At 41.5% G+C, this 13,090-nt stretch overlaps 1 protein-coding gene across 1 annotated transcript in view; it reads right to left on the reverse strand.

Annotated features, from left to right (window-relative positions):
* The window catches only part of vps50 (VPS50 EARP/GARPII complex subunit), a 139,286-nt gene extending 128,238 nt beyond the window's left edge, over positions 1-11,048 (reverse strand). Inside the window, exons 1-3 of the mRNA XM_049602366.1 lie at positions 10,904-11,048; positions 10,315-10,383; positions 761-883 (exon numbers count right to left, since the gene is read on the reverse strand). Coding sequence (XP_049458323.1) covers positions 761-883; positions 10,315-10,383; positions 10,904-10,936 — 225 coding nt within the window. The 5' untranslated portion in view covers positions 10,937-11,048. The remainder of the gene's footprint in view (positions 1-760; positions 884-10,314; positions 10,384-10,903) is intronic.
* Positions 11,049-13,090: the final 2,042 nt, after the last annotated feature.

The following is a 13,090-nucleotide window of genomic DNA, read 5'->3' on the forward strand; positions in this document are numbered from 1 at the left end:
TGTGTCTACTTCTCAGCGTGCTAAGAGTCCAGCCTAGGTGTGTGTCAGACAGAAATATTCAAATTAGGGCCACAGCAGAGTTTTTATCTATCCTGAGTGAGCTCATCTAGACTCCTGAGCATCTTTAAAATATCTCGCTGGGCAAAGATTGAGATGGTTTCACTGCAGATAGCTGTAGCTCTTTCTCCGTTCAAAGCAAACAAAAAGAATTTGCTCAATAAATAGACTTTGCCAGATCATAAGTAAGATTAGTCAAGAAGGTAGAGGGCATTGTTTAGTAAACAGCAAACAAACTCTGCTAAGGAAAGAAGATATTGCAAATCCATGGCCCAAAGGATGATAGGTAATTACTTTCCCCTTGACTGAAAGTCTCATTTCAGATGGCGTAGCAATACCAAGATAAATCTAATGAGATTTCACACCCTTCCTCTGTTGAGCGGATGCAATCCATCAATCCCAACGTCAACGGTACGCATGCGGCTCAGCAGAAGTGTACAAAACAGCAGCTCAGGTGAGAAAGAGCTTTAACTCTGCCAGTCAGACAAGGTTCAAGGGGCAGGGGACTATATTTATTCACGTCAGAAATGCAATATTGCTGTTATCAGAACTACTGAAATGTGGTGGGTTTGATGGAATTATTATTTTACGGAGGAGGGCGTGGGAACTTGGGAGTGAGTCTCTTGTCATCATTTTACAAGCGAGTGGCACCCATCCAGTCGATAACTCGCACACTCACTCATTCATACAGAGAGTCTCTGACCTCCAGTTCGTGCTGCACCATGTCGAAGGAGTCGTTAGAGAAGTAGACCTCCTCGATGCTGTCGATGATCTCCTGCTCCGCCTGGGGGTCAATGGGCTGCTCCCTCAGCTCCCGCAACTCCTCCTGGAAGAGAAGGAGACAGTGACAAAGAGAGGGAATTAAAATGTGTCCTTGAAGTAGGCACTTAATAAAGTTCCAGACACACTGGGACACAAACAGAAAAGGCTCCAAAACAGAGGATTACATCATTTCCTAAGTAATGAAAACAAACAACAAAGCCTCGAATATAAATATCAAGAAAAACACATCAAAACAGAGAAAGAGAGAAATGGGGTAATAATGGGAAAAAAGAGGACAGGTGCCAAAGGGAAAGAACAATAAAGGGAATGGAGATAGAATTAGAGGAACAAGAAGTACCAGGAAGTTAAAGGACATGGGCAAGGGTGAAGGACAAAGTGAAGAGAGAGCAGAATAAAAATGAGACAGAGAACAAGAGGCGAGGAGAGGGAGTGAGAGGGTGTGTGTAGTGGGCATCAAAGTGCAGAAGAAAAACGTTAATCGCAGAGTTTGGGAGAAGATTGCAGCTTGTTTCGTCGGACAGCTGTCATGGGGGATGGCAGGGAGCCTTGAGACGAGAGACGAGAAGAAAGGAATGACTGGAAAAACGCGATGGGGATTCCCTTTCAGAGCATCTCTGGGAAACATCAGAGCTTCATTGATTAGCATGCCATGCATACATTGAGGCGTTGCTGCAGTGAGGGTTTTAGATGAAGGGTTTTAAACCTGCACTGCCAATGAGCCCAGATATAATCAAGGGTTAATAACAAAAGTGGTAGGATGACTATATTAGCAAGTGAAGGAGAACAACACTGTGTTTGGTAGGTGCATATCCATTTCCATGTTTTTATGCGGATTTTCAATTTGCGCATAGAAACACCTGAGTGGCAACGACAAAACTTGCAAATAATTTTTGTTAGGTTTGGCAGGGCTGTACCAAATAGTTTAAAGCTCAATTCGTAACACTGATATTCAAATTCAAAGTTAACATTCGAAAACTGTGCATCGTTTTTCTTTCATGTCTATTCATTTTGTTTAAAGCCCGGTATTTCTGCACAGTTGCAGTTAAGCATTGGGCTACACTAACATTATATATCATACAATTTGTTGAATTAGACTCATGTGGTCCAATATTTTCCAATAAACCCTGAGCATTTTAACATCCAAAAGTCAAAATTAATTAAAACAAACATAAAAGGATGTCATCACATTTTATTTATCAAAACATTCTGCTTCAATGCATTTTTGTTGCCATTTAGCTGTTACACATCCTTTGTTTTCCTTTGTTGCTCCCTCTTCCTCTGCAGTAGTATAATGGCATTTGACTGGAGGATTAGCACCATCCACTGCTTATCTCCATGAGAAAACTCCCAGTATTCATTTAACAGTAGTGGATTGAATAGCAAATACATTTGCATTTCCTTTTGCCTGTCCTTGTCTGAAAAGTCAGTTAAAATTTGTGCTACATTTGGATGGAAACCCAGTTATTAATGACACCAAAAAATGATAACTCCAGGTGTCCAAATTGCAATTTGCTGCTCATTATAGAGTCCACGGCCATGTTAAACACATGCTGACATCCTCACAAATATCCTGACCAAATACTTAAATATTAATACTGTGACTATATTGTAGGGTTGACTATTGGTGCTTTTACAAAATATTTACACAATGAGAATGTAATGCAGCCTTTAAAACCAGGATAAGACAACATAATATTAGGATATCCAAGTTCCAGGTTGATATTTAATACCACAATATCAATATATTGCCCAGCCACAAATGTGAACCTCATAGTGGTGCTAGGGCCTAAAGGAAAACACGGACTCATCCTCTGGGGAATATGAATATTTGTACCCAATTTCATGGAAATCCATCCAACAGTTGCTGAGATATTTCAGTCTCTGTAGAACCAACTGCCTACCAATGCCGTCCCTAGACTCAAGCCGCTAGCATGGATGAACATACAGCTAAATATTTCATTGCATCCCAATATTGCATCCCAAATAAAAGGAACAGGTGGATTCACTTTATGCCCTGAGTGGCCATCTTTTATATAGGGTTATGCCGATTCTGACAACTTCCTTGTGTGGGATCAATACAGTGAGGCATCAGCACGTTAAAGCACAATAGCACTAAAAATAGACTGTAGGCTTGGGAAGGAGCTAAACTAAGATGGATGTGGAATCATGGGATAATTGCGATCTATACGCCCCCACACACACGTTCATACCCTCTCAAATGAAAATATAGAATTCTCTATCAAAGATCTGCACACATCATATCATATAGACTTCGTGAGATAGCAGATGCTGATCAGGAAAACCCTGTTACACACCTGCCTAACCACAACTATTTTCCCATCTACTATCAGCAAGCAGCGTGCAGCAGGCAATGAAGCATGCTGCCCATGTAACTGAATCTGCTTCTGTGGGCGAGTGTGTCCCACTGAGTGACATTTAGATGAGAACACTGCTGTGAGTAATTTTTATGTTCGCAGTAGGCTAATATATAGACCCATTTAATTCAATTACACAAACAGAATCCCTTTTATATACCATATATAAAATTTTACACAAGGCAATTGGGAGGGTGGTAATTAAAAATTGAAATGCGTGCATGTGTCCATGCCTGTGTGTGTGTATGTGTGTGTGTGTGTGTGTGCAACCTTCAGGCAAGTGTGTGTGCTGCCGTGGTTGACTCAGGTGAGGGAGTGAGCAAAGGCCCCCGGGGGGAAATGTGTGGGTGAGTGTGTGAGATTGGGAAGGAGGGGTAGAGGTAGGAGATCACGCTCTGCCATCAAAAGGGTGGGTGGGAAATCAGCTCAAATGAGAAGGAAAGAGAAAACAGGGAAGGGCGGGGGGATGAGGTGGATGACTCATTGGTAGCAAAAGTTGGAGCGAGAAGAAAAAGAGAGAGAAATGAGGGAAACAAAAGACAACCATGTGAAGCCACTCCGATGTGGTTAGAGCAATTCACCTCCCCCGTGTCGCTATCTTTCTCGTCCCCCTCTCCCAGTGTCCCACCTGCGGTGACGTGTGGAACATCTTTAAGTGAATGACTCCTTGACAGGCCACCTCAGGTTAAATAATTTCCTTCCCTTCCTGCCGCTGCGTGGGCGCAAAACAAACCAGGCACCCCTGTGCCTCACATGTGAAACCCAACATCAGCTGCTGTGAGGCTTTGATCAAATTTTACTTTGAAGGATGAGGGACAAACACAACACACCACCCTGCACAACCCCCCCTGCAAAATTAGAAATCTATTTGCATCCAAAATGTGGGACGTTTAACAAGCGATATCAAAGAATCAAAGTGAATATTCGTCCCTAATGCTGATTGAACGTGGAAAATCATGCGCGGAACAAAAAGGTGCTCAACAACACAGGGCCGTGATGAAACAGACGCCTGAATAAACAAAAAAGAGGTGCATGGAAAATCCAGCGAGACATCAGGGGAGAAAGACGGCAGGGTAAGGATACTGAGAGGAGGGCCAATTATTTCCACTATGGAATCATTCATTAGGCGAACAAATCAAAACGTCCTCACTGTAATCAGCATTGAATATTTATGCAAACTCAACTGGGTGTATATCCTCATCCGCTTCTAAACAAGGGTGTGACACAGCTGTCCTCTGGGACGTTAGGACACAATCACGACCAATTTCAATATACAGGCTGCCTCGCCGCTGTCGGCTGCCGGGTTAACAAGTAATACTCTTCATTTTTGTCACTTGAAAGCAAGTGATTATTTTTCCTTAACAGTCATTCTCCGCTCTCTATCTCTGTGCCAGAGGAAAGGCCTGTCTCTCTATGATGTCATGCAGTTGTTTTGTTACATGACTGCACAGGCAGGCCCTTTGAAGCCTAATTAGACCAAAGCTCATCTCAAAAACAAACCTGATTGGGTGGCTTAACACCAGAACACATGTGAAGTGTCAGAGTGAGCCGTGATCCCCCTGGAGACAGCCTGTGTGAACTAATGACAGGGTATCAAACATGCCCCCCTCACATCTTCAGAAAAAACATGTTGCACACGGGAGGCACTCAGCCAATCATATTCATTCTAAAATTTCAGGAAGTACTCCCATATATAGCAGGTGATGCACTCAGCCTGTGTAAATGAACGCTTTTCGTGTGAGCACTGAATTGCAGTAAAAGAGAACTGTGTAATGAGTAAACTGAGGCTGACCCCTGCTGGAGGGAAATGGTAACTGCGCGTATCTCAAGCACGAACAGCAGGGTTGTAGAGGAACTACTGTTCGCCTCAAGGAAACTGAAGCCTCCAGGAAAAACCTACTGTTAAACAAAAGAGTTTTCAGCATCACACAGAAATTAGCTTGTTCCAGAGTTTCACTATAACCTGTATTACACATTTAGGGCTGCAGCAAACTAAGTGTTGTTTAAAGTTGTGTAAATAGATGATAAAATGTCAGAAATTAGTGGGGGAAATGTGCCTCGCCATTCCAAGGCTAAGGACGTGACATCTTCAAATTACATACTTCCAAAACCTGAGGACAGCCATTTGATGCAGACAAAGAAGAGATTTTTTTTGTGGCTGCATTTCTGCATCAGTTCGGAAACAGTTGATTTCCTGCGCTTCAGTTTACATCAGTGGTTCTCACACTGTGGGGCAGATCCATCTAGGGGGGTTAAGAGCCACTGAAGGTGGGGTGTGGATAACCATGGGAAAAATATGGAGTAATACAAAGCTGAATTAATCTCTCTCTCTGTCTCCGTCTGTCTTTATGTGTCATTATGTCATATGGATCACTGTATATTTATTATGTCGATCTGCTCTGTATGAGATCTACTGCACGTCTGTCCGTCCTGGAGGAGGGATCCCTCCTCAGTTGCTCTTCCTGAGGTTTCTACCATTTGTTTTCCTCATTAAAGGTTGTTTTTTTTTCGGGGAGTTTTTCCTTATCTACTGCGAGGGTCCAAAGGACAGAGGGATGTCGCATGCTGCAAAGCCCTCCGAGGCAAACTGTGATTTGTGAAATTGGGCTTTATTAATAAAACTGAATTGAATATGATTTATGTAGGGAAAATGCTATGATGCTGACCTTAATTTCACTAAAATTCTACAGAGATCATTTTATTAGATGCTTCCCCAATTACTGTTGATGGCTGCTAAAAAAATAGTGATAAAAATAGTGTGTGAGATTGACAACCCCTGGTTTAAGTTAGTATAACATATATTTTATATCTAGATAGCCTTGGTGATTCAAGCTTTTCCACACAATGCCAGATTGTAAAGATGGAGACCATCAAAGGTTCAGGTTGAGTTAAGGAGCTTTTAAGTGAAACAGCGCAACACAACACCTGCAAAGCAAATCCTTAAAACGGACTCACAGAGGGACAGCAGCTTGGAACAAAAAGGATCGGAAAGAGGGAAAAAGGGTACCCCACAAAGCAGCTTAATACCATCGCAGGAACCAAGAGAGACAAACATCAAAGTGATCAAAAAGAGCTTGGAGCCATTTGGACTAATTCAAATAAATGAGGTTATGATCTATTTAAAGGTTTTGGTGCAAACATGATACAAATTACTTCCTTTCCACAGCAGAAGACATCGGTTTTATCATAATCTTTGAGATTATATCCAACTGAAATCTCAACTAAGGTCAAACTTTTATTAAATTTAGGTCCTTGGCTCGTTGTCCAGATTTACATGTAAATTCGTAGAGGGCATCAGGTGCGCAGCAGCAGGTTAAAGGGGGGATCAGATTTTCTTTGAGAGAATGGTTTCCCCTGATATTAAAACTGCTGCCGGAGCCAAGACTCTGACCTCTGTGTGTCTGCACATACAAACAACGTGACATCTGTAACAGGAGCAGAATCAAATGCTATTAAAAATACAACTAAAAGTAGACAATGACATGTCAAAGTTTTGACAGACTAAACTACTTCAACTATGGAACAGTGGAACTGAGCAGAAGTTCATGAAAAGATCAGTCGCCAGTTCGCCAGTTCACCACTTCCTGTAAATGACTACAGCAAACCAGGGCTGTGTCCAGCCTCACAAAAACTGTTGCAAAACCATTATCTGAAGGGAACCGGTGGTGCGTCAAACATCCTGTCGTGTTACAGAGGTGCACTGCCTTTTAATACGGCAGGGTTTCATTTAAGTCAATTCAAAGGGGCTTTATTGGCGAGGAGAACATATGTTACATTACCAAAGCAAGTATGAAATAAAAACAACAAAAAGGAAAGATCTGGTGTAGATGCGTACTGCTGCTAAAAGGATGACACCTCTGACACACCCATCAAATGAGAGAAAATGTATCTCAAAGCCGCATGTCGTTCAAACTGGGAACCGTAGCAAAATGGTGCACACCGTTTTGAGACTGAACGTGCCTCAGGTGAGTGGAAATGATTCATCGATTAAATGATTAGCCTATAATCAAGTCATCTTTTACATAATTTCTCAAGCAAAAATGTCAGAAATCTGCTCGTGACAGTAAACTGAAAATGTACAGGTTTTGGACTGTTTGACATTTGAACTTGATACATCGGCATGTCAGTGTGCACGTGACGGGTGCTTTGGATAAAAGCGCTACATAAATGCATCCCATTTGCCTTCCCACACATAACTCTCCAATTATAGGCTCACTGGCATATGTTTATGTTTTCCCTGCGCATCACATAAACACCATCAACCCTGCAAGTCGTGTCAAAATAATGACTTGGCAGCGTCATTTGTCAATCATCCCCTGCATCACTCCTCCCCCCTGCAGCGAGCCAGATGTTGCTGTCAGCTCCTGGAGGATGATAAATGATGCGAGGCATTGCTAAAATAGCTGGAAACACACAACTGGTACTAAGCACTAAGTATCACATTATATACAATAATAATAATAATGATGCACTAAGTCAAGCACATCGGGTCTCACTCTCTGAAACAATGTCATGCAGTGTCCCCTCACAGTGGCAGAGTGAGTGGATTATTCACCTTTAATCAAAGAGGACCGTGGGTTTCGGTGTATACAAAGCCTGTGTGGGTCCTATTTCATTTTCCTGAGAGCTGAAAGGCCCTGCAGCAAAGTAAATAAAGTCAGTGTATAATATCATCAAATAATAAACCCCGTGTTTTGGTTCCACACACAAAAGGCAGGTGTTTGCAGTACACACAGGTGACTTAATTCATCTTGAATGTAAAGAGGTAAGCTGAGGTTCATATTTATCCTCACATCCAAACTAAGCCCCTCCCAGCTTTCTGTCTGCTATGCTGCCTCATAGTGCATCAGCCAAACATAACAGGTATACTAAGTAGTTGTACAGTAGTATTCTTCTTTTCTTCGCCTAAAACCAGGGTGTTTATCCAGTTTGGCGACATCACCTGATACCACTCCCACAAGCCAGCGGGAAAAGAAACAAATCTTTCATGAAACACTCCCCTCTGCTTTCACCCCGGCTCTGATTACACCTGGAGAATAACTGACTGCTTATCTTATCTGAGCTTGATCTGTGTCACTGGATGGTTTCCCTGCAGTAATAGGTTTATAACAACAGAAGTGTGTATTGTATACACCAAAAAATTGCAGTGAACCCACATTATTAGATCATTAAATATCATCTTCGTAACATAAATAATAAGAAATCATTGTTGTGTACGAGCCAACCAAAGGGGACAGCCTGTGCTCTGCCTTTTTATTTTCTCATGACAGCAAGACTTTTGAAACAAACAACAGATTGAGAGATATTTGTCAAAACTCTCTCAGCTTCAAGTTTCGCAACTCTCATAGATGAGGTGGCAGAAAAGCACTTCCTTTTACTCTCATATTTTGCCTCGCCTTTCAAGCTGCTACTCAAACGGTACATCAGCAAAGCACACGACGAAGACCAAACTACAACAACATTTAAAACAACCGTTAAAAGCTAAGTCTTTAGAATGAGAGAAATGAAACGCCTGGTTGATTCAAGCTGACATCACCGTGCACTGCAAATTGAATTGGTCACCTTCCAAATAGTAAGCCGCCACTTTAACAGAAGGTCATCACTACAAGGCAAAGTCAAAGCCAGCAACTAGCAGTGCATTGAGGTGTAAGCGAGTAAGTGACTATATATTATATAAAGCCACTCTGCAGCTTCGCTCAGTCTGCTCTTGGCAGATTGAAATTGAACAAGTGGGTAATGATGAATGCTTCCTGTGACTGAGCGTGACTGATTGCAAACGCCGCCATGCCATGATGCTAATAAAGCAGACCATATTTCACACTCCTCAGGTTGAGATTGATGTGAAGTGTGTCCTTAAGTGATATAAATGGGAGCCATTGGTCTCTTTACATTACAGTCCAGAAAACCCAGTAGGTGTGATGTAACTCATTTACAGGAAGCAGTTCAAAGTGTAATACAGTGACACATAAATTATACAGTAAGACTGGTTCAAATCGAATCTTGTCGTGTCACTTGTATCGACATAGCTGTTTCTGAGTTTGATTGGCTTTTGTAAACAAGATGAAAAATAGTTGCTCAAAATAATTACTTCACACTAGGGCTGCGCGATATGAGAGAAAAATCATGATGTGATTATTTTGACAGATATTACAACTGCAGTATGAGTCATGATTTGATTGGGAACGGTCATTTTTGCACTGAATTTTCACTGATTTTTTTTTTTTTTTGCTGGTGTTGTGACAAACAAGCATGTTGCCTTATGTCTGAAATAGGGCTGCAACTAATGATTATTTTCATTGTCAACTAATCTGTCGATTATTTCTTCAATTAGTCAACTAATCATTTTATCAAAAAATGTGTTGAAATGTTGAAAAATGTCGGTCTTTCTCTCCCAAACCCCAAAATTATGTCATATAATGTCTTGTTTCGTACTCACGCCAAAGGGTTTTAGCTCACCGTCATGGGAGAGTGTGTAAAGCTGCCAATATTTGACCGTAAGAAGCTGCAATAAGAGTATTTTGGGGTACTTTTATAATACTTTTCTATGAAACATGACTCAAACCAATTAGTCGACTACTAAAATAGACACCAATTATTTTAATAGTCGATTAGTCATCGATTAGTCGACTAATCGTTGCAGCCCTAGTCTGAAATATGATTTGTAGGCCGTGGCATATCTGTTAGTGTAGTTAGTAGCAGTATCTATAGTTATAATGGCTGTGACAGGTTTTACCTTTTAAACATTTGCAGACCCTGCAATTTGGATATTGCGCTTAGTCATATTGCAGTTTCAATAATATTTTGATTTATTGTGCAGCCCTACTTCATACACTACAAAAGCACAGTACATAAAGCAACAGTTTAAAGGCATATTTATACAAGCGGAGCATTTTCTTCTCTCATAGTTGTCGACAAAACTCTTACAGGAAGTATACAACTAGTCAGACCTTACTGCACAATGAAAACAGTTAAACAGGACAGGTAACAATCCGTTATTACCTACTTTTATTACAGAAATGTTGATTTTATAGGAGCCCAAATGTGTCAATCCTAACAACACAACTGAGGATTACAGCTTCAGCCTTGTCATGAAGTTTACCTTGCTCGGGATCCTCAGGTTCTCCACAGGACTGAGGTCTGCCATGCTTTCTTGGGGGCTTTTCAGGCCCTGTCAAAATAAGAGTCACTGTTAGACTTTAAAATCCCCCAGAAGTCAACTGATAGTACAGCTGTAAATTGCTCCCGCTGTCACACAGCTTGCTATTCATCAGCACTCTGCTGCTTACAGTATAAAGTGGAACTGATGGGCAGATTTGTGAAAGCGATATGCTCTGTTGTGTAGTGGTGAACCAATGAGTGTAACATTAGTGCTGCAGTGCAAGCTGAGAACTTCCCTGACCGCCCAGTTTCCACTGTTGTAACTTACAGTGTTCTGTTTGTCTACTGGTAAACTCCCACCGGTATTACTAGCAATGCCGATGTATTCTCTTTACGTGGGGTGAATAGTTAATAACTGGGACGCAGTGGTTCAAAAAGCGGCCGTTATCCGTCCTGAATGTGGCCGTTAATGAGCCACACGACGAGCTGTCAAATTAGCCACTTAGCTTAGCTAGCTGTCATGCTAGCTACCTGCAGCTGTCACAGACAAACCGCCGGCAGCTCGCTGTCTGTGGACCTGCTTCGCTCACCTGCCGGGCCATAAGAGACTTGATCTTCTGCATCGTAAATCCGACTTGTGTCAGTGTAAAAATGAATGAGTAAAGTCACAGTTTTGTTTTGTTGTCAACGATGCGCCTCCATCACGACGAGAGGGAAGCCATAGTTGAGCGTCACGTGACTGGTACAGCCAGGAACCGGAAAATTCCAAAGCATCCCGGGAAATGTAGTTTTTATTACGCTTATTGGTGTCCATGTACAAAGTCAAAATATTTGCATTAAATTCAAAGTATATGTTGTTCTGCATAAAAAAAAAATCCTAAACTGTATTTAAAAGCAGTGTAAGCCAATAATTTAATGATGCTTGTATTGCTGCCTTACACCACTGGATGGTAGTAATTTAACATCATAGGATAGAAACAAAATATTAGACAGCAATGTTTATTTTGCCTCACTGAAAAAATATTACCTCTGTGTTTTATTAGTCACCTATAGGTGTCAGGTGAGACATTTGGACATGTCACAAGGAAAAGAACAAGTGTGTACAATAAAATAATGGCTGTGGGTACTGGAATGGTGCATGCTGGGACCCTGACACACTGTCACGTAGAGCAGATCGCATCAGCAACACCTGTGCATGTCAAAATGTCTGCTGGGAAAAAAACTGACTTATTACTGAGCTGGCCGACAGGGGCCCTAAGTGTCATTGCCCCCCTGGCCTTCACACAAAAAGACAGCAAGGAGACACAAACTGACTATGAAATAGCAAAAAAAGACCACAAAGAGACACAAAAAGACCACCAACAGATGGAAAGGAACTGCAAAGGGACACAAAAACAAAAAATACATAAAGGGGAGAGAAAAAACACACACAAAATAACACAAAAGTACCACAAAGATACACAAAACAACCACAAAGAGACAGAAAAAGACCAAAAAGGCATGAAACTGCCTCATAAAGACAACATGACTACAAAGAGATGCAAAACCACTACCAAAAAAAAGGCAAAACCACCACAAAGTCTGTCTCTTGCTCCTCTGTAGGAAAGGTGGTGGGTCCTTCTGCATGTCTGTGCCCAGGGGCCCATTATCTCATAATCCACCCATGTGTGAAAGGCACCTTGTTTTAAAGGTTGTACTGTTACCAGGATTTTTCCACTACATAGCTGTACATAAAGCCAGTAGTGGAATATAACCAAGTTGATTCAGCTGATTACAATCCTGAAGGACAATTTTAAAACATATATGATCATTATGTAAAATATGAGACATGGTTATAGACCAAACTTCCCAAAAGTATATAAATTAGTGAGAAGGCGCTTCTCTCTAATATCATTTTTATGTGTGGCTGCATTATTTTGCCAAAAACATCTCCACATTTTGTGATCATATCATCGTGTCATGACATCCATGACTCGGTGCCATGTAGCTCCATCTCTGCCAAGTAATTAGACCTGGCTCTGCCTTGTAAACTGTTCCAAATAATTACAAAAACGGTACATGCAGACCCATTCAGCCTGTTCTGTAATTGTCCCCTCAGGTGTTATTTCGAGCAGCACTTGGTTAAAAGCAGGCAGCATGCAGCAGACAGCAGGCACTGCGAGCTCTAGTTCCTGGTTAATGATGCCTCAGGCTATTTCCCAGTCAAATGAAGGTGAGGTCGCTCTCCTTAGGTGAATTTAGTCCACTGTTGTTTGTTAGGCAGTCATCCACAGTACGGAGCCTCCCTTAAAGTATACACTGAGACGGAACAGATGGCAACCCCTACCCGGAGATGCCACTGCAAAGACACTGAACACTCAGTTGGTCAGTTCATCAGCTATAATTAGAGCTAGATTCAATAAACTGCATGTTGTTATGCAGGGGAGCATCACGATAAGCAGCACTTTATGACTCAGAATGAGTTTCTGATCTTGGCCATTTATTATCCAGAGAACAAGCTCAAACACACTGGTGGAACAATTTGTCATGTTGGCATGTGGTTAAATAATAATTCCACCCTCGTGTCATTTATCTTGTGTAAAACCTTCAAAACCATCAGTTTTCTTTAGGTGCCAAATGTTTATATTCTAAGAGCTGTAAAAGTTTCAATGCCAGATGTAGTGGTTTGTGATTTTATTCGTTTTTTGTGCCGCAGCATTTGAGATGAATGTGAATGGAAGCACTCAGTGACATAATGAGGACAACACAATGTTTGGTAATAAGCTGAATCACAGCTG

This window comes from Epinephelus fuscoguttatus, linkage group LG17, assembly GCF_011397635.1.
Source record: "Epinephelus fuscoguttatus linkage group LG17, E.fuscoguttatus.final_Chr_v1".
NCBI classification, from domain to species: domain Eukaryota; kingdom Metazoa; phylum Chordata; class Actinopteri; order Perciformes; family Serranidae; genus Epinephelus; species Epinephelus fuscoguttatus.